We start from the raw sequence: 26,723 nt of genomic DNA, 5'->3' as shown, positions 1-26,723 counted from the left end.
TTTATTTCGGCTTAGATAGTTTTTACCAATTCCATATTATAGCTTATGTTAAGTTTCCGTACACTAGTTGTTTGACATATTGCTTGAATTGGTTAAGTTGTAATTTGGAGGTCTAAACGTTCAAAGGTGTTTATACACGTTTTTGAACTTTTAGCTAACTTGGGAAGACGGATGATCAACTCTTGATTGACTACAAGGCCAACTATAGTTCTATCCTTTCCACATCTAATTCCAAGACAATACCTTCTATCATCATGAATCCTACAATATATTGTTTATACATATATAATGCAACTTAAGTACTAATACATTCAAAAATATTTCAAATAATAACACGATCATAAAAAAAATACCCACGCGCAACACGCGGGTCCGCGACTAGTTTAATATAATTGCAAAAGTTAAGATAAACAAGAGAAGAGGAAGAATTTTTTGAAGGAAAGATAGTAATGCTTTAAGGAGGATGAGGGAAGACATGGACATTGGCCCCAGGGTTACGGTCAGGATTGCCACATTATCTATCTCAACACTGCTTTCCAGATTGGCTTAACCAGGAGTACCAAGCAAACGAACAAGACATTTGTAAAATTAACACTATCCCATGCAAATCCACCTTGCAATTAGTTCATAACCTACATCCCTGAGAACAAATATTTCAAATAACAGTAGATGCTAAATAAGTAAATATACATTTGTCACAAAGAGACTAATCTATCAAAGTATATTTTGATATCAAATTTTATTATAGGCATCATGACCAATTTTGATTTAAGAATAATCCTCATAGCTACAAGTGACAAGAAGTAAATCACATGCCTTGGTTAGAGGCTGAGAGCACACAGTCAAACACCAATGTTAGTTACAAATAAAAATACTAATGCTCATAAATGTGAACTCATTATTTAGCATACTGAATTCGGTTGAAAGTAAAAGAAGGTGGATACACTATTTAGTTTTATCCAATGAATTTGGTTGAAACACAATCTCTCTTTAATTAAGCTTTAGAAAGCATAGAAAATCTCAATCAAGTCCTAACCCAGCGAAGAACTAATTAGGTAACTCAGACATGCAACAACAATCAGGATGTTCCATAACAATCTTTAAACTATTAATAACTTTTTAGACTATTGTACAATATAGTTGTATTGTATATAATGTGGAAGTTGTATATACACAATATATATATATATATATATATATATTTATCTTATTTTTTATTCACCTATCCCCCACTAACAAATTCTTGACTCCGCCATTATTAACCCCCTAGAAAAAAATTATGGAGTTGCCACTGCTCGGAATATAATTCAAATAAGCAATTAACAAAGCCAGCAGAAATATGTCTATTCAAAACCCACCACTCCCCTCTTTTCCTTTCTACACATTCAAACCATGCCAAGTTGCTTTTTTTTTTTTTTTATAATATGTAAAATTTTTATTGAACTAAAAAACTACACTACTTAGGAGGAACCCATATTAGAACCAAACCAAACCTCCTGTAAGATAACATCAACAAAAACTTGGGGGCCTGAACTTAAATAAATAGTAACAAAAAAAATATAAAAGGGCATGTTTAAATTCTTAGATAGATGTATTTTAATTATTTAATATAAATACATTGAAGTCTCAAACTTTTTGTTATATGTACAATGAAATATTTATTTTTAACATGCAAAAATACTAAAAATCAGGCACAGGAGATGTTGGCTAGCTCAATATCTCGAACATATCCTAGTCGAGCTCCACAACTGAAGATGGTGCGCAACCACTGTTTGCATGGGCGAAAAAACACCCATACAAACAACACAACCAAAACCACAAGAAGGACAATCCCCAAGATGAGGCTCCCGGTGTGGTGGCCATGATGAGATAGCAGTGCAGAGGTGGGTGGTACAAAATGGCTCGACATGGGGGTGGGTGGTACCAAATGGCCCAACATGGGGGCGGCTGGTACAGCATGGGATGGAGACATGGAGGTGGGTGGCGCTATGTCAGGAAATGGCAAAAAGTCAGACATGGTGTAATCTGCAAGGTAAAACACATTACACATTAAACCAAATTTTTTTAGAAACTGGCAAGTAATTTTATTAAAAAGATGAAAGAAGAAATCACATTACAACGCGTTTAATATGGTAAATATGCCTAGGGTTGGTCATACCCATTGGGTAATGGATATCCTACCCTACCCGATCCAAATGTTTTGGGTAATACCCAGTTCTTCATGGGTGGAACCTAATCGGGTAGGGTATGGATATTATCCATACCCGACCCGTATATATATATATATATATATATATATATAAAACCCTAACTGTCTCACTTTCACTCACAGACACTCTCTCTCACCTGAGCCTCCATCCTCACCGTTACTCTCTCTGTTTCTCTCACCCAAGCCTCCATGGCCCAGTACCTTGAACTCATCACTCTGATCACCAGCACCACCACTACGTATGGTGGTCTTCTCCATCTTCGAACCAACTCTCTCAACCTTGAAATCTCTCTCTAATCCTTGGATCTGAACTTTCTCCCTGTACAAAACCTTGGTCTGTCTTTACTTTTAAAAACCATGACTTGAAAGACAGTTTTTCACTTGTACGCTTACAGTCAGAGTCAAAGAGACTGAGAGTTGAAGGGGGTGTCGTTGTCGAACTTGGCGAACGGGTCGTCGGGTTTGGATTTGGGTTCTGGTCTAGGGGACATACCGGAGAGTTGCGTGGCCTTCATGTTTCTCTACTTGACTTCGTCGGAGATTTGCAACCTCACAAGGCCGAACCGGGCGTTTCGTGGCGCCACGTCGTAAGACTCGGTGCGGGAGGCGAAGTTGCCAGCGAACTATCAAGATCTGCTCAATTTATTGCCACCGAAGAGGTACAAGAGCTTGTCGAAGAAGGATATCTTCGCTCTGATCTCTATCTTAAAAATAAAAATAAAAATAAAAAAAGAAGAAGAAGAAGAAGAAGAAGAATAAGAAGTAGATACATCTTATTTCAAATTTATTCATTAGTATTTTCTTTTTTAAGATAAAGTTATTAGTTAGTTTTTAAGTTAAAATGTTTTTGGATTTTAAAAAGAAAAAATTAAATGGATTTGGATAGAGTATGGATATCCATGGATAATAAATCTTGGTAAGAATTGGGAATGGATAATAACCCTGGGCAAACATTTCGGGTAGGGTATGGGTATACCCGATCCATACCCTACCCATGGTCATCCCTAAATATGCCTATGGGTATAGTTCAATATATTATGAAAATGGTGAATGAACAATATGCACATAGTACAAGTATAGAATATTTATCATATTACTTTGATCTAGCATTAAAATGTAATGTGACATCATTCGTACCAAATGCCCCCTACAGTACACTATGCACACCTAACCCTCCCACTATTTCTTCTTCCTCTCGCACTGTCGGATCCAATTCCATTTTCGGATCTCCGACCCTATTGGCAATAACCATAAACCCTTAATTTGAATGGGCTTGAGTGGAGATTTTTATTTTGGGGTTTAGTTAGGCTTAAAAGAATCGGGTTTGGATCTTTTTGTTATTCTCAAATTAGGCTTTATGGGTTGAACTTTGGAGGAAAAGAGTTTTGGGGTTTAATTTGACTTGGGCTTGATGTGTAGGTTTTTTGGGACTCCGTTGGATTTTAATGGGTTTGTTGAGGTTTGACTTGAATAGGTTTTAAAAGGAAGGGCCTGAATGTGAACTAGACTTTAGGGTCGGGCTAAAAAGTGGGTTTGGAATCTTTGGATTATTTGTGGTGGGCTGCCTTGTTGTGAATTGGTTTTTACAAAACTCTTTGGATTTATACAAGATTAAATTGGGTTTGTTTTGGATTGGGTTGAAGGAGATTGGGCCTAACGGATTTAGACCTAGGTTATTACCCATTTAAGATTTCACCTACCCGAGAAATTCAGTGAAAAGCTTCTGTAACAATGTTAACATGTCTCTCTCTCTCTCTCTCTCTCTCTCTCTCTCTCTCTCACACACACACACACACACACACACACCTTGCAAAAACCAAATCAAAATACAAATCTCTCTATCTCTTCAAAACTCATCATCAACAAATTCAACACTCTTCTCTCTCCTCCTTCTCATAAAGAGGGTATTCAAGTAATTTTAGAGGTATTTGGGTCATATTGGGTTAAATGAATGGGTTACTAATTAAATGGGTTGGGTTAGTAATGGGTAATTAATTTATATATAAACGGATTATAAATAGATAAATGGATAATTACACACAACCTATTTATGACCCAACCCGCCCATTTGGCACCCCTACCCACCACCACTACAAATCTCTCTCTCTCTTAAATACCCATCATCAATGCACTCATAAAAAAATAAATAAATAAATAAATAAATAAATAAAAAAAACAAAAACAAAAAAATACATTTCATAAATAAAAATCAATTTTATATTCAATCAAGAACACAAAAATAAATAGGAAGAACATAATTTGTAATCTTGAACATTTGAACTCTTTAATCAAAGTTTGTTATCTTAATACAAAATTTCTATATTGATTATTTCCCAAAAAAAAAAAAATCAACTACAAAAATTCAACCAAACATTTCTCTACACACAAATATCATTCAACTAATATACACATTCAAACAAATGTATAGCCAAACCCATATTTGCAATTAACCCACATCTTAGAAATGAATATTGAAAAAAGGGGTAATTGCACTAAACCCACTTGTGGTTTGGCCTAAATTCACATTAGTTACCCGTGGTTTAAAAAATGTCACTTTACTTAATTGAGGTTCACTCTGTTAAGGCTCCATAACCTACTTGGTTAAAATCAGGGATAAATATATATTTTTGCTCACCCTTTATGTCTCTCTCTTCCTATAACATAGAAAAACTAAAAAAATAAGAGAAAAGAAGATCTAAAAGTGCTATTAGTAAAAAAAAAAAAAAAAAAAAGGTAATGCCTTAGCAACTCAACCTTGCACTTACACTTGCTATCTCAATCAAATCAACTAAAACCCAGTCGTGGTTTTAAAAACTATCAAGCAATTTCATTTCCATTTCAATTTTAGACGTTACTTTGTCTCTATCTCTCTGTGTTTTCCTCAATATCATTGGTGTGATTAAGAGAGAAATGGAAGAAGAAGAAGTAGTTTGTAATGTTGAAAGGCCACAAAAAATAAACAAAGTAACGTGGTAATGGTAAAATGCCCAAACAGAAAAAGGAAAATGAAGTTAATTTATGGATATTTAATTACGCTCTGTTCCATTATATTATTGTTGATTATTTATAAGACAGGTCGTGTATCTAAATCCTTAGTATGGGTTTGGGGTGTTACGATAATTCTATGATTTTTGTAAAAAATTTGGTTATGAATATGAAATTATGAGATTAAACTTCAACAACAACAACAACAACAAAAAAGCCTCATTGCTCGCACGAAGCGCGTGTGATGAGGCTAATATATATATATATATATATATATATATATATATATACTCATTCAATAGTCTCAACTTTAAAAATCATTCTCAAAAAAAAAAAAAAATTGTAAAAAACTGTAAAAAACAATGATTGGTTCACCTAAAATCAAATTAATAATAGATTTTTCACATCAATTATCTATGTATACTATATAATAATAAAACAAATAAACTTATTTTTCTTAAATGTGCCATGAGAATAAATGTAGAGGTAAGACAAATAATAATAAAAAAAGTTTTTTTTTTTTTTTTTGATAAACAAACACACACAAGAGAGAGGGAAAGTATTTTTAGAGATCTAGAGTAGAAAGTATGTGTGGTTTGATGATAACGGTTGCAAGAGTTAATTTTTATAAAGGAGAGAGGAGAAGATCATTTAATGGGAAGACTGATTTTTTTTTTTTTTTTGTGTGCTTATTATAGAGAAAAAAACTATATATAGAGAAATTCCCTCTCCCCAAAAAAAAACATAAATTGATATATGATCAATTTTATTTTAAGTTACTATTTATGTAGGACTAAAAATATGGGCCTTTCTTTTATTAGGGGCTTGGGTAAAATTGATCTTATGAGAAAATGCTTATTCCATTTCATTCACTTTTAATTTTAAGCATTCCTTCCAAATTTTCTCCCAAAAAAAAAAAAAATTCCTTATTTTATCTTCAAATTTTTAATTCTTGCCTTTACGTTTCCCCTTCTATAAGCTCGCATATTTCATTTCTTTATCTTTCATTCTTTTTATGAATTATTCCTTCAATTTTATATTAAAATATATATATCAAAACTAATAGTATTACCAAAATTGGAAAACAAAAAATAAATAAATAAACCTTAATTAAGTGAAACCAGCTATACGACACCACAAAGTAAGAAGTTAGTTCTCCTCTCTCCCAATGTGTGTTAAAAATACTTGGTGTCCTCAAAAAAAAAAAAAAAAAAAAAAAACTTGGATTTGACCACTCCCTTTGTAGCTGTAGTTCTTCGTGTTTGCTAGTTGTGCGTGTGAGTGTGTGAGAGTGAGACAGAAAGAAAGAGCAAAGATTGGCATATTCTCTTTGAACCTCTCCAATTGCCACTGCTAGATTCAACACTATGCTATCTCTCTCTTCACTTCACCTTCCTCATCATCACCACCTCCTCTTCTCTGAACATTTAAGCCACACCCATCTGCAGAAAACTACAGCTTTTTACACACCCAACCGCTGTGACTTGCCTACTACCTCTCAGCTGCCTCGAATATCCAGTACCACCTCATCCAATTCTTACCCAACGAGCAGGTATATTCTCATTGATTTTTTTTTTTTTTCTTTTCATCCATTTGAAGCCCTTTTTGTTTTATTCTTTGCTTCCTCCTAGCTATTATTTGTTAATTTCATGATTGGTTTGGTGACCATTACTTTTTCTAGTTTCAAATTTCATAATTTGAGTAATATGCATAAAAATGCTATATGGATCATATTTTTTTTTTAATCTTACTGAGAAGTATATAATGTTTATGTTATATGTTATGTCGTTTACAAGAAGTAAAACTATTATCAAGAGTCTTTTAGCTCAATGCCATTACCTTTTGGTTCGAATCCTTCCTTTCCCATTGTTGTAACTATCAAATGACAAAAAATAAAGTAAAACAACCATTGTTTAAAAGAAATGTTATTAGACATTTGTTTTCATGTAATGCAATTTTCTTTCCTAAGTAGTACATTGTAATTTATTTCTTATACTTGGTACTTTGATAATGTTACACATGTCAATATGTCATACACTCTGCTGTGCTTGTACCTCAATCGAGGTCATTGTTCACATTGAGGAAGTTTTGTAGCATACTAGCAAATTCACTGACTCTTAATTTGTTGTTGGCTTGACTCACTTCTCTTGTATGTAACCAAAATTCCCTTGCTTTCATATTTTTTCAATAGTTATGAAATAAATATTGTAGCTTAAATTGCCTTTCTTGTGTTCATGCTGTTGTTTATCTGGACAATTTATTTGCATGTCATTCTAGGCAAAACGAATCCAGTTTTCCTTTCTACTCTTTCCTTTTGTTAGTGTATTAGCAGTGTTAATTGTTTTGCTACATTATGTGATAGAAGCAAAAGTTCTCTCGCTTTTCTCACTCCTGTGCAAGCAATTCTATTTGATATCGATGGAACATTGTGTGATTCAGACCCTACCCATTATAATGCCTTCCGTGAAATGCTTCAAGAGGTACTGTTTAAAATTTTCATGTATGTTGTATCTTTGTCTTGTTACATCAACTGACATAGCAAGTGTTCCACAGATAGGTTTCAATGGAGGAGTCCCCATTACTGAGGAATTCTTTATTAAGAACATCAGTGGCAAGCATAATGAAGAGCTCTGTGGTGTCCTCTTACCTAATTGGGATCTCCAAAGAGCTAGAAAATTTATGGACGATAAGGAAGCCTTGTTTCGGAGGTAACTTAATAAAACTATATACTAGATGAGTCTCAATACTCCTTATAGGTTGGAGGGGGATCTTTGCATATAGAAAAGAGTGAATAGATAGCCAAAAAAAGCTGGATAGAATTCAATTGCTGAAAATTCTTTTGGACATCCTCCCAAGTTGACAGCTAAAATAGTTTGTTGGAATGATTATTTGAGTTGTACAACTGTCATGAGAGGAAGGGGTCCAGTATTGAATAGAGTGTTATGTTACAATTGGGGCATTCCTGTATCTGTTGTTAGTAAGATGTCTAGAAATTGTTAAGCCTGATTTGATTCTGTAAGGACACGATCTCTAACAACCCATAATAATATTGGGTTCGCACGTAAAAATGCCCAAACAATATCATTTGTAGAGCGTGGGTTTGAAAGGCTAGGTATTGGTCACCAAACAGTGGATTTTTCGTGGTGTTCATACTTAATAAAATCGTATTCGCCCTAGGAGTCTTTCTCCTGGAGACGGGCTGGGAGGTTCTGGTTTTTGACCATTTTTCCCAGCCCCTTTTCTCGGGTTGCTTACTTTTCCTTTTATACTAGCCTGTATCCCTTATCCAACGTCCACGTGTGGGGTTCGATTTTCCAGGACGGATACTTGTCCCATCAGCCCATACCCAGAGTGGTTGGGGGTGGTTGTAAAAGCTGAAAAGTATGGCTCTGTCAGGTGCAGAGTATTGAATGGCAGTAAGGGCAGCTTTCCCATTTTCCTTGGTCGTTATACTATCCAACGTACCCTTCTCTATTGACCTAGATATTTTAGATTTTTTCTCAAACTGTTCCTATACTGTTTTTGCCCTTCCTTCCAAGGAGACCTCGGATATGCCGAGGACAGAATCATCATCGATTGTATCTCAAGACTATTTGGACTTTTATTACCTATCCTCGGCTATAACCTTCCTCGGCTCGGGCCTTGGGCCCCAACGTAAAAATGGGTCAGGGCCACAAATTAGTGGACCCCACAGATTCCTTTTGTGTTTTGAAGTAGTGTTGTGTTCTATGCTAAGAGCATTTCCAACGGTGTAGCTAAACCCAAAATTCTCTCTATAATAGAAAATAAAACCCAAAAAAAGCTCTCCAGTGGATTCTCTAAATCCCAATTTTTTTTGGGCTTATGAACAGTAGCTCATCAACTCTAATGGGCTACTGTACATTAGCAATTGAATTTTTTTTTTATTAAAAAATTATACCAGCTATTATTATATCAATTCTTTCTCTCTCCTCTGGATTTCTTTTTTTCTCTCATACTCTCTCTCTCTCTGTTGGTTCTCACAGAACAAGCAAATATGAAAAGAAAAAAGAACAAACCGATCTAACCCAGCTTGGTGGTGGGGAGGAGGATGAGCGGCGGTGGGGCGGCGGACGTGATAGTGTTACATGGTGAACGCTGATCTCCACCGGCTTTGTCCTTTCGGCGATCTAACCCAGCTTTTTTTCTCTCCTCTCTCTCTCTCTCTTCTCTGATGTGAAGTAAATGAGGTTGCTGGAATGTTCTTAAGGAGAAAAAGAAAATAAAAAAAAGGGGGATAGAGATCACTGGACAGTGGACATGTGTGTGGAGGAGAATGAAATAAAAGAAAGAAAAATAATATAAAGAATAAAAAATCCTAATTGAGAAATTCTACCACAATATTTTCACAATAAATTTTAAATAACAGATTGTTATTAGTTAATATTGGCGAGTAAAAAAAAAATTCAGTGGTGGATTCAAATTAAAACTAGTAACAATTTTCCACATAAATTTTGTTGTGAAAGTATTGCGTAAAATGTCGTAGACGTAATACTTCTCATTTAAAAATATAGTTGTTAAAAAAAGAATAAATGATGATAAAAAAAGAATAAAGAATAAATGAAGAAATAATATTTAAATGAGATGGAGAAAGGGATAGAGAATCTATTGGAAAGTGTATTTGAAAAAGTTGATAGGTAAAAGCTAAATGTCACTGTTCATTCTCCAAATAGTACAAAAATTTGGCGAATCTGCTGGAGATGCTCTAAGGTCAGATCTTTGTGTTTGTTTGCCTGTGCTGTGTGATTACAGCCCTTGAGCTGGGTTGTAACCTGTATTTGGGTTTTGTGTTTTGTAAATTCTACATCTTGCTCATCATTATAAAGTAAGTTGTACTTGTCTAAAACCTTATCATTTACCTCCTTTCTTAATCAGTAGGACATGGTCCAAAGTTTAGATGATAATTGAAAAGTGCATGAGCTCTTTGATGGGTTGTGTTTATAAAATCTTTTGTTTATTGATATAGTTTGGAATTTCTACTTTCCATTTGTTACTCAAATAGAATTATACAGTAACATTTTTACAATGTGTAAAGTAAAATGTTTTTTATAAGGACAATCTCTGCCCATCTCAGATTTATAATGAAACGGTGAAACCATCTTGAACATGATTAATTTAGAGAAAACATATAGGTTGGCATCTGAGCAGCTAGAACCTGTTAAGGGCCTGAACAAGTTGTGTAAATGGATAGAAGAACGTGGGCTTAAACGTGCTGCAGTGACAAATGCACAAAGATCAAATGCAGAGCTCTTAATCTCAGCCTTGGGGCTCTCGGATTTCTTTGAAGTTGTTGTCCTTGCAAATGACTGTGAACGGCAAAAACCATTTCCTGACCCCTACTTGCCCGCTCTCCAAGTGCTTGAAGTGTCTCCTAAGCACACTTTGTGTTTGAGGTTTGGCTCCCGGAATTGTGTGGTTTGCATAAACTCCTGCATTACCTATGTTGACCTTGATAGATGACTTATTTTTTTGTGTTTTGGGTTTTGTTTTTGTTTTGGAAGGACCGTTTCTGGAGTGAAAGCCGGCATGGGTTTAAGGAACCCTGAAAAATCATTGGCAGATGCTGGAGCCTCCTTTGTTATTAACGATTTCAATGATCCAAAGTTGTGATCAGCATTGGAAGAGTTGGAGAACAAAGAAGAAATAACAACAGTAACAACTTGAAAATGCATGCATCTAAGTAATCCGGAAGAAAAACTTGTATATTTTGAAACAAGTGCCATTGTTGGCAGATTTGGAGTAAGTTCTGTTTCTATTCACTCATTGAGGCATTCAGACATCCCAATGAAATTAATCCATTGTAATTTTTATTATCCTTTGTGCAAAGAGATTCTTCCTTGGTGCGATGGCAAGTTCCCTCCATCCAAACTGAGTCACATGGTTTTTAAAACTGGTATAGACAAAGAACCAAAAAAGAGACTGATCACCGATTTTCTGGTCCGACCAAGGTCAGATCTTTGGTCAAACAGATGATGTCATAATTAATATAATTTAAATATTTAAATAATTTTTATGTGAATTTTGATTTTTCATAACTTATATTATGAAAATATAAAGATATTTTCTTAGCATATTCCTTTTTTTTCCAGTTAGTAATTATTTGACAAAGTATAATTTGCTAAGTTTATAATTTTATTTTTATAAATAATAGTTTAACTATTTATTTATTAAAAAAAACTAAAACCTAAATGCCATGATGACAAGACTAGTCATTGACTTACCAACCCAACTTCCCCATTTTCCAGTCACACATGTTTACATCAGTTTACTTCTCTTTTTTTTACCCCAAAAATCTAGCACCACATATTACCACTTACTACCATTATATCAGTCAGTACTTTTAAGTTTTAGGTCTTATCATATTCAAAGTTTCAACATTTCAAAGTTCAAACTCTTTTCATTTTTCAGTTCTCTCTCTCTCTCTCTCTCAAGACAAGTTCTTTTTCAACATCTAATTTTAGTCAAAGGCTCAAATCATATATTTCTCATACATTTCATCCAACATAAGTATCTCTTTCATTTTATTTTCACCAACAAATCTAAGATTTTCCCCAATATCATTTTAGTACAAATTTAAAATAATGAAGAAGAACTTGTCTTGAGAAAGATTAGAGACTTGAGAGAGTGAGTCTGTGAGAGAATCACTGTGTCCTGTGCCATGAGGAGGAAAGAAAACTAAAAAATGAACAATGAAAAGAGTCGGAGCTTTGAAAGGTTGAAACTTTGAATATGATAAGACTTAAAACTTAAAAATACTAACTGATATAATGGTATTAAGTGATAACGTGTGGTGCTAGATTTTGGAGATTAATAAATAAATAAAAAAGAACTAAACCAATGTAAATGCTTGGCCGGGAAGTGGGAAAGTTGGGTTGGTAAGTCAATGACTTGTCTTGTCATCATGACATTTGGGTTTTAGTTTTTTTTTTTTTTTTTTTTAATTTTGAAAAAAGACATGGAAAAAATACTGCCTAGACCAGACATTGCAGAACAAATTAAAAGAATAAAGATTAAGAGAAATAATTTGAGCTATCCAAGAATCTAGGACAATTCAGCAAGAATCTGTAACGACTCCACCCCACCTGTGTAAATATTGTCCGCTTTGGGGCCTCATACCCCTCACGATTTTGTTCTTCCCCAAAGCACACAGCAGTGGGGGAAAAGGCCTCTACACATTAAAGAGAGGTCATTCCTTATAAACACATTCTCATGTGCTTCCCTAGGCGATGTGGGATTCCATGGAATGCAAGACCCCCCTTTTGAGTCACTACAATCCACCCCCCCTTACGGGCACACGTGTTCTCGCATGTGGGACCCACACTTTCGACTAGGACATGACTCTGATACCATCTGTAACGATCCTACCCCAATGCAATTATAAGGAACCCATCTCTTCAATGAGTTTCAGCCCAAGTATCATCTAGAGGTTAAAGGTGAATAAATATTACTTATTTGTGATGATAATTTATGATTAAGATAAACGTTCTGTGACAAACCCTTATATCAATGCTCAATAGATTATTTATGGAGACTTTGGAATTTCTATCTTACAAAACTTGAGGTAGAAAAGATATAGTGATATATGCATATGTTGTAAATTTGTTTTGAACTTAGGAAGGATTGGAACTTTGGATGCACTACTTGATTTTGAGGTAGAGAATTAAAAGGATGCTAGCATTCAATGGTCTATGGTGATTGGTGAATCTCAAAATTGTGGATTTCCCTTGTTGTAATTTTTGGAGACTACTTAGGCCTTGAAATTTTGTTGAAATTAATAATTGATAGAAAATCAGTTATTGTGGTTAATCTAAACGAATGGGCCTTGGAACTTTTATTCATATTGAAGGGAACTTAGAGAGCTATTAGACTAGAGATATGTTTATCTTTAAAGAATCTTATATATATATATATATATATATATATATTCGTAATATGGTTGTTCTTAAACTATGGGTAATTGAGTAAGAGATTATGCGGCGGAAGCATCATGGCTCCATTTGCTTTGGAAAATTTTATTTTACAAATTTTGAGGATGGAAAGTCTATGCATATGTTGTGAAATAGTTTTGAACTTATATTTAAATGGAAGTAATATACAACTCAATGGGATGTCAAAGCATAATGATTTATGGTAGACTTGGATTGTGGTTTTCTTTTATCACAACCTTGGAGGCTCCTTCACCATTTAGAATTATTGGAGATTATTTATTGAAGAAACTATCTTTTTTTTACTGAGTTTACTTGAACATGTGGGTTTTGAAATTTATATTCACCATGGAGGTAAATAATAGTGCAATTTGGGTCGAGTGATAGGGAAAAAAAAAAAAAAAAGGAATTCTTCATAGTTTAATTTCTCTTACTGTAGTGATGGGAGATAAATTTGTATAGACCAATACGATTGTGGACCAATACAATTGTGGCTTTAGAGTAGCGCAACGGAAGCATGATAAATTGGTTCAGATTGTGATGAATTCAGAGGATTGAATTCTTATAAGTGGGGGAGATTGTAATATCCGGAAAAAAAAAAAAAAAAAAAAAAAAAAAAAAAAAAAAAAAACGTATAGAATATTAGGTGGTGAACTGTCAACCCTATATGGCTACAAGTATGGTGTATCGATAGGCTTTGTCCCTAGGTACTATTAGTGGCAGAAAGTGGAGGAAATACATATATTATGATTACAGTTGATTTTTTCAGCAAAAAAAAAAAAAAAAAAAAAAAAATTGATTACGGTGGATTTTTTTTACCATGAAATAATAGTGGAAAATTATTGGATATTTTTAGCAGTCTCTCTTTTGGTTGGATATTCATATAAGTTTTATTTAAAAAATATTAGATTATTGAGTAAATGATATTTGAAAAATTGTTTAGGTGATATCTAAGGATTTTAGAAGAAGTGTTAGAGAGAAGTTCCTTTTAGTATGGTTTTTGAAGGTAAGTAACCTTATCTTAGTTGGTTTTATTGTGCATATTTTAACTATTGAAAACTGTTTACAGATGTTACAATTTTATTTCTATTGTATTACTGATTTCAAGTAAAGAATTATCACAAATATATCTGATTACTGAATATATGATGTATCTTATTTAATTGTTTTTAGTTATACTAATTCAAAGAACAGAATAAGGAATTTTCACAAATACATATGAGCATTAAATATAAGAATTATTTATTTAATTGTTTGTTTTTAGCTATATTGATTTAAAGTGAAGAATATAGAAATGTCACAAATAGATTTGAATATTGAATATATATATATATATATATATGTATGTATTTATTTGAATAAGATATATTTTTGGTAGAAACTATGATTTCTTATATATGATTATGGATAATCTGACTATAAATTTACTCTAATACCCAACTAATGGGAGTTATTCATTGGTACTCTGATGCCCAGTCACGGGGATATAGCGTGACCATAGTCACAAGATTATTAAGAATATAAATCACATTTGAACATTGAACTATTTTGAGTCCTTAAAACTACATAGGTGATTTTGAAAATGTTTAAGTATTTGAACTATTTTGAGTCATTAAAACTACTTATGTATTTTTAGAACCTATTGTAAGTAATAACTTTTGATATATGAAAAATTGATTACTTTCTAAACCATCTATGATATATTTGTAAGATTAAAGTGTGTGATCTATTTGCAACTTATTATTTTAAAACTATGAAACTTCTTTAGTAATTTATGAAAACCCATAGTATATTATAACTTCTGAAGGCTCATATTGCATCTGATTACTTTACAGATTTATTGCTTGATAAAATTTATTAGGATTTTGGTTACTTATTTAGTTGTCAACTCACCCCTTTTTTCCCTCCAATTTCAGATTATGAAGAATAACAAGTTTTAGGAGTTCTGATATTGTGTTGTGAACGGGAAAAGAAGCTTAGTGATTTTGGGATTGAATTGACTTCGAATAGTTTTATATTTAGTGGCCAATTGGCATTATGTACATAAGGTTTGGATTTTTGTTCCTATTAAATTATTGGAGATCTATTCATAAGGAAATTGTTTAGGTATTTTGAATTTAATTGATTTAATTTTGAGGATAAATTTTAGTTGCTAAGAAGGCCTTGCACACTTGTAAGGGACTTACTTTATAAGCGTGTGACAGTTGTCACGTGCCTATCTTTATAGTTGGGTTTAGGGCATGACAATTTCAATGGTATCAGAGCTTAGGTTATGATCTTGCAGACTCTATACTAGGATTTGAGGGATTACAACTATAATCATTATTTATGAAGGTTATTAAGCCATGGATAGCGTCCTTTTGATGATTTGATGAGAAGTATTGGTAAGGTTCCATTAGATGATGAATTTGTTAGGTCAAATTCGTTGGGATTTTATATTTATATCTCTTGGGTTTATGCGTATGTAACTTATAAAATGAAAAGGAGGATTTTAATTGATATACTTCTATATTCTTATTCTAGTATTAATTGGATGTTTTGTATTTTTGAAATTTTGTAATTGATCAGATTGGTTATTAAAACTTCTTCTTCTTATTAAAAAAAAAGGAAATGAGAGTGAGAAAAGAACAAACAAATGAAATCTTCTTGCTGTTTTATGACTGATCTTTTGAAAACTCATTTGATAGTTTTGTCTAATATAGTCAACCTATCTAAGGTTAGTTTGATTTGTAAGAGATTCTCATATGCCTAATTATTGAATGATAGTTTACTATATGTCCTATTCAAAATTTGGAGTGCATTTAGGGAATTGGAAATTGCAGAACTTTATTTAGGGGTTAAGGTTTGATGTTAGAGCTACGATTCCTTGATTTTAGTTTATATGGAGTTAGGAAATTAATGGAAAGTTCGTAGTGTGAAGGGAAAATCAATTTGTGATTATTGTAATTCACTTTATCTTATTATAAAAATTCTAAAGGTGTTTAAAGAATTCAGTAATATATCGGTGACTTCTTTGGATTCTAATGTTAAGGACCGACCTTTTGGGATCATTGTTCTTGTTAGGTTGACCTACATGGATTACCATAGCTTTATTTATATGTGAGGTAGTCCCTAAATGTTTTTGAGACATGTTTTGTTACTTAGAAGTTTTAGGTCCGCAGTTATGGACTTGGAGGATTATTTAGGTGTTGTTTGGATGAGTGAGTTTTGAGTGATATGATTTTGTTTTCATCACTCATCATCCAAAATTTGTGGGACCCACAGAAAATTTTTTGTTTGGATACCATCACTCATATTTGGTCACCCGGTTTTGGTGATCCTATCACTCAAAAAACTGAGTGATGAAGACCAAAAATGAAAACACAATTTCCTTGTTTTCAAGACTCATCACCCATGACTCAGTGGCAGTTTTGTGATAAGCTATCTCAGTGGGGCCCATTCAACCAGTGACTTGTCCCATCTATCTGACCGTTGGAGCTTCTTCCCTGTTACTCTGCATTTGTCCGAAAAGTTTTTCCTAAAAAATTTCCCTCTTCTCACTTCCCTCTCATTTTCACTTCCATCCTCACATCCCAGCGAGGTAGCTCCATGGCACCACAGTCCGTGTTCGAAGACTGAACGAGGCCTGAGAAGATCGTCCGTGTTTGAAGAACAACGCCTCATCGAAGCTCTGAACCAGGCCAGAATCTTCACCGGCGAGTGTAGCTCTCTGTCACCGTGTCCATACTTCTCTCTCCCTTTCCCAGATGCGATATTATCTCCCAGGTGCAGTAAATCTCTCTCTCCCTCTCCATTTTCCATGTCCCTGGTCTAGTTTGGGTTTTTTGTTGGATGTGAAAGGGGTTTTTGATTTAAAGTATTGATGTTGGTTGTGGCTTGTGAGACATGTTGATTGAATTCTTCTCATATGGATTTTTAGGGAAAATTTGTATTATCTTACTCTAATACCATAGGTCCAAAACAGAGCATGTAAGTGAAAAAAAAAAAAATAAATAATCATTTGTATTATACTCTTAACAACGTATAGAATGAGTATTTAGATTATTTGGACACCTTGTTTTTTTCAAACTATATTTAGTCTTAAGTGAAATTTGTCTTGAAGATTTTGTGATTGGAAGCCTAGAATGCAGGAGTTTATATACATTGTTATTTTTATTAGATGCATTTTATCCAAAAAAAAAACAAAGTATGACCATAGCAGACTAGTTTAGCAGACTAGTTTGTACTGATTTAAAGGGCCGGGTAATAAGATAATCAATGTCGCCGCTGACAAGAATTTTATATTGCCTTATGGTGTGTTAATGCTGCCAGATTCAGATAGGGGTGAAAACTAGCCCAAGATTGCTCAGGTGCTTGTTCCATGAAAAATCAAAACTAATCCAGATGCACTTTCGAGCCATTAGCACAAATTATTAAAATTCTTTTTAAAGACACAGATGATCTGTGCCTATTCAGTCTGTTCAATTGAGTCGTGTTTGTTGGACACAGATGATCTTTGGACCTATAATCATAAAAATGATTTTTAAATATTTGTCTAACTCTTCCGCAGGTTTTCAGACATAAAATGTGCCTCACCAATGTTATTGAGTATTCACCTTATTTCTAGTTCCATGTCTTAAGAATTCTTTATTTTGAGTGCATCCATGATAATTTTGGCATCTGTCTTGTCGGTTGGCTCCATGGGAAAAGCATCTGTCATATTTTTCTTCATTTTTTCTTTTTCTTGCTGGTTACTTAGTACACTGCCTGTGTGCTTTGGTTCCTTATATAATTTTAATTTTTCTTACATGAAGCATTATTTAATTATTAAAGAAGGAAAAAAAATCCCAATCCTGAACCTGCCTCATGAATCCCCTCCATATAATCACATGCTATTGTAGTTTTTTTTATTTTTAATGGTAATCCCAAACAACTCTATAAATGAATCATTTTAGTGGCCAATTCATAGAACTATGAATATACAAATATTAACATATGCAATTGTGTTGGGAAACTTGTATTAGATGGCACAAGAAACACAGGATGTTGAGGAGAAAAAGTGGCCTCCCCACATTGAACATCTTTTCATTGACCTCATGGTCGATGAACAACAAAAGGGGAACATGGAACATGGTGTTTTTAAGGCCAAAGTTTGGTTATCAATTACGAAAACCCTAAATGAGCAAACTGGGAAGGGTTTCACCCCTAAGCAAGTGAAAGACAAGCATAATAGGCTTAGGCAAAAACAAAGAAAGTGGGGCCAGCTTTTGAGGCATACCGGGTTGGGGTGGGATAAGACAACCCAAACGGTGACTGCTTCTGATGAGGTGTGGGCTAGCGTGATTGCGGTATGTTATATTTACTATCCTAATTCTTTGTATATTTGTTTGTAATTTTCTATTTCATATTAGCATGATTTTGATGTACATATTGTCATTTCAGGGGGATAATAAGGCAGCTGCATTACGGAAGAAAGGGTGTCCTGATTATGAGAAGCTTAAGCAATTTTTTGCCCCTAATACTGCAACTGGTTCCCTTCAAATTTCCTCAAACACGCCAACCCCAGATAGTGATGAAGAGCGTGTCTTGGGAGAGGAACTTGCCAATGAGGAACGTGAGGCACATCGTACCTAGTTGGATGATGATGATTGCTACAATCCCAACATGGAGGGCGTAACCCAAGACGATCCCACTGTTGATGAGCAAACCCAACACACGGACAAACCTCCCATGGAAGAGCCTAGTACCAAGGGGAAGAAGGTTGCTAAGAAGAATGATAGGGCTAGTGAGATGACCATGGCTCTACAAGAGTACACTGCCTTGGCAAGGGAAAGGTTTTCCAAAAAAAAAGGGAAAGTCGTTTGGTAGCTCTGATCATGTTGTACAATCTGCTGGTGGTGGCGATCCTTGCTCACTTGGGAGAGCTTTAGAAGTGCTGAATCAGTATACTGATCTTGATGATGACACCTACCTTAATGTCGCCGAGGCTCTCCAAAAGAAGGAGAAAAGAGTGTTGTTCATGGGCATGCCCGAGCAAAGGAGGAAGAGGTTTATGGAGCGCCACGCTCAGCAGCCGGATAACTAATGGGGATTGCTTTTGTTCTACCTTTTGTTATGTGACACTCTATGTGAATCACTTGGTTTAGTCTTTTTCTTTTTGAGAAAACACTTGGTTTAGTTTTTAAGTATCATTTAAGGACTTTATGTGTGTGTGCCAACGACAATATTCGACGTTTGGTTTTATTTCTTTTTGCTATCAGTTGAACACTTTTATTTAATGTAGTTTTATTGTAATGTTAAAGTGTTGTGAACTATGCTTGTGATTATGGTGTTACTTAAATTAGTGTGTGGGCTTTGTTATGTACTTGGTGTTTTTTTATAGTATTATATATATATATATATATATATATATATATATTTTTTAAATATTTTTGATCTAGTTCATGTTACTTACATTATAAGGTGAGTTCAGCTAACATTATTGCAATTCTCTTGGTACTTTATATTAATTTGTCCGTTTATATATTTCAATATCTTTGGTTCTAATGTTTTGGTTTTTTCAGGGTATAGGTATAATGGTCTCCCCCAGTGATCCTTTCTAGCAATATGATTTTGATGATGCTTATTTTAACTCCGACGATGATGACATGGATAGTGGTGGTTGTGATGATGACATGGACACTAGTTTGAGTGATGACGACATGGATATAAGTGATTGTGACGATGACATGACCACTGGTGCAGACACGGACTCGGAGTATGACAGCGAGGAGGAGGAGTTTTGGTTTGTATTTCCACTTATTGGCGAGATGGTGGCATATTTCCAACGGCATTACGACAAGCGCCCACAACGTACTAGCATTTTGACTGGAAGCGATTATATGGCTGAAGTGAGAGATGGCAATCCTACCAATTGTCATGAGATGTTCCGCATGACACTAGATTTATTTTATCACTTGGTTGAGGAGCTGAAACATTATGGGTACTTGAAGGAAGGGAAGGGGCGTGTTGATGTGCAGGAGGCAGTGGCCATATTCTTGTACACTGTTGGGCATAATACTCGGATGCGGCCTGTGGCAGACAGATTTCAGCATTCCACTGAAACTGTGGATCACAAGTTCCGTAGGGTGTTGCGAGCTGTCCACACATGGGGCCAACATTTAATCAAGCCGAATCCGAATGTGGTAGGCCTTCCAGAGCATTTGCGGGGGAACAATAAGTATGACCCTTGGTTTGAGGTAAATAATTTCATAATATCTTCCAAAATGGTTGTACACATTACTATATAGTATTTCAACTAATTGGCACTATTCACTGTAGAGAAGCATAGGAGCTATTGACGGAACACATGTTAGTTCTCGGCCTTCAGCGATAAGACTCCGGACTCATAGGAGTCGCAAGAGCACTGTTACAACCAACGTCATGTGTGCATGTGACCATGACATGCGGTTTACGTATGTCCATGGTGGTTGGGAGGGAAGCGCCAACGACTCCAGGGTGTTTGAAGAAGCTATTAAAGACCCAAAGAATGGCTTCCCATGGCCACCGGAAGGTATGCGTCTTTAACTTAAATCCTAATGGTTGTGGCTTTGTTTGAGTTCCACAGTGAATTAATGATGATCTTCATATTGTAAATGTTTTCCATGATTTGTGGGTTTGTTTTGAGTCCCTAGCTTTATTTGTTTTCATGTAGAACTTTATATTGTAAATGTTTTCCATGGTTTCCTGGTGTGGCTGGTTCATGTAGAACTTTATCAACTCATTTGAGGGTTTTTGACACTTAGAGCATTGGGCTGTTGCACTGGTGTGGCAGCTGGTGCACTAGCTGCTGCAACACCAGTACAGCAGCCTCATTTCATTCCCCTTCTCCTCTGTCCCGCTGCAAGAATTAAGACTTCCTAGTTTGTACCTTTTAAGGTTAGAAGCTGAACATTTTAAGTTAGAAGCTAGAAGCTGTTTTAAGTAAAGCATAGCTGTTTTAAGTTAGAAGCTGCACACTTTAACATCTATGAAATGCAACAAAATGGCCTGGGAGAGATTATACCTTTTAAGGTTGTTCTTAACTGGACTAGATTTAATTTTCTGCCACACCAGTGCCACACCAGTGCAGGGCTGCACTGTGTGAAGCAGCTAGCTGCAACACCAGTGCAGGGGCTGCAACAACTAGCTGCTGCACTGTGTTGCAGCTAGTAGCTGCTGTAACATAGTGCAGTAGCTAGTAGCTGCCACACCAGTGCAGCCCAAGCTGCACTCGTGTGCCACACCAGTACTAGCTGTTGACATTTTTTTTTTTTTTGTTTTTTTGGTTTTGTATGGGAGGTTTTAAAAATTTACTTGATAAAGGAAATTTCCTTGACTTTGCTTTGTACACCAAATTTATCACCATTTCTTTTTTCTTTTTTGTAGGTTGAATGAAACTTAGTGTCTAAATGCAATAAAATTTGTGTCCTATTTCCAAACTGGACTTGAACAATCAATGCAAAACGTCCCAATCTAGTACCATTGATTATAATTGAATACCTATGAATTAGTTCAAAGTTGGTGTACGTTTTTTACAACCTTTAGGGACTGTTTTCGTGATTTTCAGTGAATGATTTGCAGTGAGATTTTTGGGTTGTTTTTTTGGGTATTTTGGCCCTGTTTCTGGTGATGTTCACAGTGGGTTTGCCGAGCCTTTGATGGTCAGTTTGATTTTTTTTTTTTTCCCTGTAGTTTTGGGGTGGCTTTGCTTCAGTGCTCGGCTTGGTTTCAACACAGTTTCTTGAGGGCTTCAGTGGTATTTTTAGGAACTGTTGCAGCCCCTGCACTGGTGTGGCAGCTGCTGCACTAACTGCCCCATCATAGTGCAGCAGCTAGTAGCTGCCACACCAGTGCAGCCCAAGCTGCACTGTGTTGCAGCTTGGGCTGCTGCATTGGTATGGCAGCTACTAGGGTGTCCTAACAAAAGTTTCCATGCATGTGAAGACTAGTGCATAATATCCTTGGGGCTTTAATGCTGATATGAAGATCAAAATCTTATTTGCTAATAATTAATAGCTAAATTCATGTATTGTATTAATATGAAATATTAGCCAATCTTTCAATAGTAAGATGAAATGATGAGATATTGAAGAATATAGTTCATTTGCTTAGAATATAGTTCCTTTGCTTAGATTATTTTACTGATTTAATCCCCTTATTATTACTGATTTGGATATGTTATTCTTGTAGGTTCCTATTACTTGGTTGATTCGGGGTATCCCATTAGTGCATCATTCCTTCCACCACATAAGGCCACCCGATATCATGCTCAAGAATTCAAGAGGAGGAGGAGTACTAGGCAACCAAAATCGGGGAAAGAGTTGTTTAATTATAGACACTCTTCATTGCGTACGGTGATTGAGAGGTGTTTTGGAGTCTTGAAGGCTCGCTTTCCCATCTTGAGCAACATGGCGAAGTATAAGCAATATCGTCAGCGTTTAGTTGTTTCTGCATGTTGTGCGTTACATAATTTCATACGCATCAATAATCGAAGGGATGTTCTGTTTAACACGTGAGAGAACCTTGGTAGGGATGATATGCAAACCAAAAACAATGGGAACTCTTCTGAGTCGAGTGCAAGTATCGAAAGAAGACATGTGAGGAAGATGTCTAATGCATTGAAGAGAGCAATGGGTGAATTCAGGGATGATATAACTGACAGTATGTGGGAGGAGTACGTGCAACGTCGACGTTAGTGGTTGGCATGTCTAAGGATTCACCTTTTTTGTTGGGACTTGTATAGAGCTAATACTCAGTCCCATGACATTTTGTTGGGACTTTTGTATAAGTCTAGGTACCGTGACTAGAAGTCACTTAGCATGACACGTGATGCACCATTTTGGACATTATGATGCATTTTTTTTATAATTAAGATTAATTGTACACATGCTTACATGTAATGACTAATGTCAATAATCTATTAACATTTCTGATGTAATTCTTTTTGGCTATTTTAAAGTAAGTGTATGTAATACCTATTGGTAATGTAAGTACAGGTGGACATGGTTATATGTAATACCTTTTCGCAATGCATTTTATATATAATACCTTTTTGCAATGGAGTATTTTTGAAGGACCAATTATTGTGTATCTAATATTGTTATAGGTGGATAATTATGTTATATCACCTTCTAAAATATATAGGAACTCAAAACAGGGCATGTAATCTTTTTTTTTTTTTTTTTTTTTTGTTAGAAAGGGAAATTCATAAAACACTAACACAGCCAAAAGAATTTCAGAACAAAGCCTATTCATAATACAAACTAGTGGCATTAGCCTCCAATGTGGAATGATTGGGACAATATCAGGAGTTTCTCTAAGTTTTTCTTTAAAGGCTTTATCAAAAAAGTTTTTCTTTAAAGGACTAATTTTTTTATACTAGTATTTTGTTTGTAATAAGTAATTTATTCTTTTGAAACATATTACAAACCTAACATATATATAGAGTGCACTTTTCTTCTTTTTTTGAGATAAGAACATATTCTTAATTTTTATTTTGTTAAAAAGTGTAGATTTTTTTTTGATAAACACGTAGGTTTTTATTAATAGTACACTTATTATCCTGGTACAGCCAAATACCATTACAAAACAGCAATTATATATATACGAATCATACAATAAGTCTGTCATTCGACACATACAATTGCCAAGTCGAACACCTACACTAAAAGGCACTCCCAACATGTACAATACATTTCCAAACAACTAATAAAAATTAAAAAGGTCATGGCAGACACATTTGCCGTAATCCAACATCCCTATTACCAAGTGAAAATATAATGAACACCACAATTGCCAACCATGACATAAGTAGAGCAACCTGATATTTACGTGCTCGCGCATTGGCCATACGAAGGGAAACCATTGCTTTTTCAGCACTACGCTTTGCTACTCTTTCCCTGTGGAGTAGGTTTGCTATCATTGCACGGGCTTCCATCTCATTGTTTTTTGCCATAGCTACCTCGGCCTCAAGCCTAGTAAATTTCGCAATGACAATCGGTGTTGTTTCAGCTCCACGCCTACATGGAATGCCATCCAACCATTTAAAGGACTTACAATGTTCGTTTCTGCCCTGCATATTAAACAAAACTGGTAAGTACATGAGCTGAGGAGCATAGCAACTTTAACTATGAAACAACAATGATAGTAAGCGCGCAACTGATACTTACAGGCTTCCAATGTCTACAGCCATAAAACCGTCTACCGAAATTATGGAGCTGCAAAGATGTCCGCAACACGCACTGATTCATGTCACACACATGACCCCTATAGTTGGAGTTATAGCTACTGGCACTTCCCTCCGACATTGTGGTGAATCGTCTAGCCCTACAAGACATATTCACTGTCATTCAACACATAGCCAACCATGTACTAAAAGTTTTCATCAACATGTATGTAGTAAGAGATGACAGTAATGCAGATTTTATATCCTATTTTGGTCAATGACACTAGTGCAGATTGTAGTCCTGCTATAGTTTTATTTTTATTTTTCAGTTTACCTTATTATCACACCCTTCAATTTAGAAAGAGTGCCTGCAAATTCTGACTAGACCAGCCCAGCCAACCTGCCCTTCTTTACCTTTTATGAACTAATGTTGTTTGGGTGTTTATGTTTTAAGATGAGTGCTACACCTAATAAGATATGAAAATTTAAAGGCATTTCTTCAAATAAAGAGGTACAGTGGTGCCTATAAAGTTACAATATTAATCAAATCCTTTATTACACATCCAATGCTTCAAATCAACTCCAATTAGGTACATGAATTTGGGTAAGTAAAGAGTTCACATAACAATAAAATTGAATGTTGCAGTTCAAAGAGATAATTGTTTCTCAAAATTTTTTAAAAACAAATGTTCAAAGAGATAAAGAATGCATGTCAGATATATGTCTAAAATATTATATACTAACAATTATCATCTTTTACCCAAACAAAACTCTCTGACCTCAACAGACCCATGGATTATAGTCGAAACAGAGGGAAATCACCCATCGTAATAAGCAAAAGACAGAGGCCTCAAAAGACAGAGGTCTTACAATCTTCATATTAAAAAAAACCTAACATAAAAATGTTCAAATCCAAGCGGAGTATTCACAGCATTTGATTGTTCAAATCCAATTTACAAGATCTGCAGTAAAATATTTACGAAATATAAAGGCAAAATCATGAGAACGGAGAGAAATTTAGTGCATGTACCAACAGAGGGCTCACGAGTTTCTCTTCAGCAGACCCACAGTGCCGTGATGAGTTTACAAGTTGAAGGTGAGGAAGATGAGCAACGTTGGATACGACAAACTCTCATTAAAACAAAAAATAAAGTGAGATTTTTAAAAAAAAAAATTATGAAAATAAGGCAAACTCATAGTTAACACTCTTAGCAAAAATAAATAAAAACCCACTACATAAACATAACAAACACTATCATAATCATAACAATTATAATCAAGATCATAAAAATAAAAATAAAAATAATAGAAATAAAAATAAAAACCGACCCAAATTTAAAAAGAATAATCGATTACCACATGCTACCGCGATTTTTGATCGTGTAAGGCCCACTTTCCGACGTCCTCCCAAACGGGGTTATGTTCAGAGTTGGGAGTCTGGGATTCCTTCGTGTGGGTTTTCTGGAGTTCGAGCTGAGGGAGGATCTAACGCAGTGGAGGCGAGGAAGTGAGGGGCAACCAGATCCTCAAGCCAGGTCCGAATGCTGAGAGGAACTCGGGTTTTGCGCAGACAGGTTCGAGGTGAGGAAGAAGAGCATCACTTCGATTTGCTATTCTGGGCGTTTGCACAGTTCCATTTTGATAATTTTGGGTTTCTAGATGCTAGGGATGTTTTGGGGTGGAAAGGGTGTGGAGAAGAGAGACAGAGAGAGAGAGAGAACGCGAGTAAACTTATGACCATTCTGTACAGAGATTTTTAATTGATATTTGTGAGACCCAATGAGTTGACAATAAAGGTGAGTGATGGAGTTTCAAAACTGAGTCAGATATTTCACCCAAACAAGCCACAAATAGAGTTATCTGAAATTGGGGTATTTTTGAGTGATAGTGATAAGTGATAAGTGATGAAAACTAAGTGATGAGTAATGAGTGACCATTTTTTTTAAACCAAACAAGGCCTTAATATCCTGCGGAATAAGTTTTGATGCTAGAAATGTAATTCTTTGAACTTAACTGATAAAATTTAATGGATTGGCTCAATAGAAAATTAAGTGGATAGAACACAAGTACGTGATAATATAGAATTGGACTAATGAACCATATTTTTGATTGGATATTGAAGGAGTTGGGATGGCAAGAGTTTATTTTGAAAGACTACTACAATTTGAATTATAGTCAATTGTTGTACCTTTTGTTTTATATTAGCAGATTGTTAGTGATTATAAATTGCAATGTACTCTTAAGTTCTAGACTACTAGGACTATTATTTGCAATGAGGTATAGCGCAAATGTGGCTATCGCTTTTCCTTGGGTCATTACATATAGTATCAGAGCCGGCCCGGTAATCCTGCATTGGCTCTGAGGTACTACCTCACAAAGTAAGCCCTAACGAGTACGTTAGGTATTTAAGTGGGGGGAGATT

The 26,723-nt window shown here is 35.0% G+C and overlaps 1 protein-coding gene across 1 annotated transcript; it reads left to right on the top strand.

The window, feature by feature from the left end:
* Positions 1–6,561: 6,561 nt before the first annotated feature.
* On the top strand, positions 6,562–10,976 carry LOC115987896 (haloacid dehalogenase-like hydrolase domain-containing protein Sgpp). The gene is made up of 5 exons (XM_031111508.1): positions 6,562–6,746; positions 7,557–7,674; positions 7,748–7,902; positions 10,345–10,592; positions 10,698–10,976. Exons 1-5 carry the CDS (start codon positions 6,562–6,564, stop codon positions 10,820–10,822), a joined length of 831 nt encoding a protein of 276 aa, XP_030967368.1. The 3' UTR covers positions 10,823–10,976.
* The last annotated feature ends 15,747 nt before the right edge of the window (positions 10,977–26,723 follow it).

Source organism: Quercus lobata, chromosome 4, assembly GCF_001633185.2.
Source record: "Quercus lobata isolate SW786 chromosome 4, ValleyOak3.0 Primary Assembly, whole genome shotgun sequence".
NCBI lineage: Eukaryota > Viridiplantae > Streptophyta > Magnoliopsida > Fagales > Fagaceae > Quercus > Quercus lobata.
Note: the sequence above shows the minus strand (reverse complement) of the source record. Positions and strands in the feature narration are given on the sequence as shown.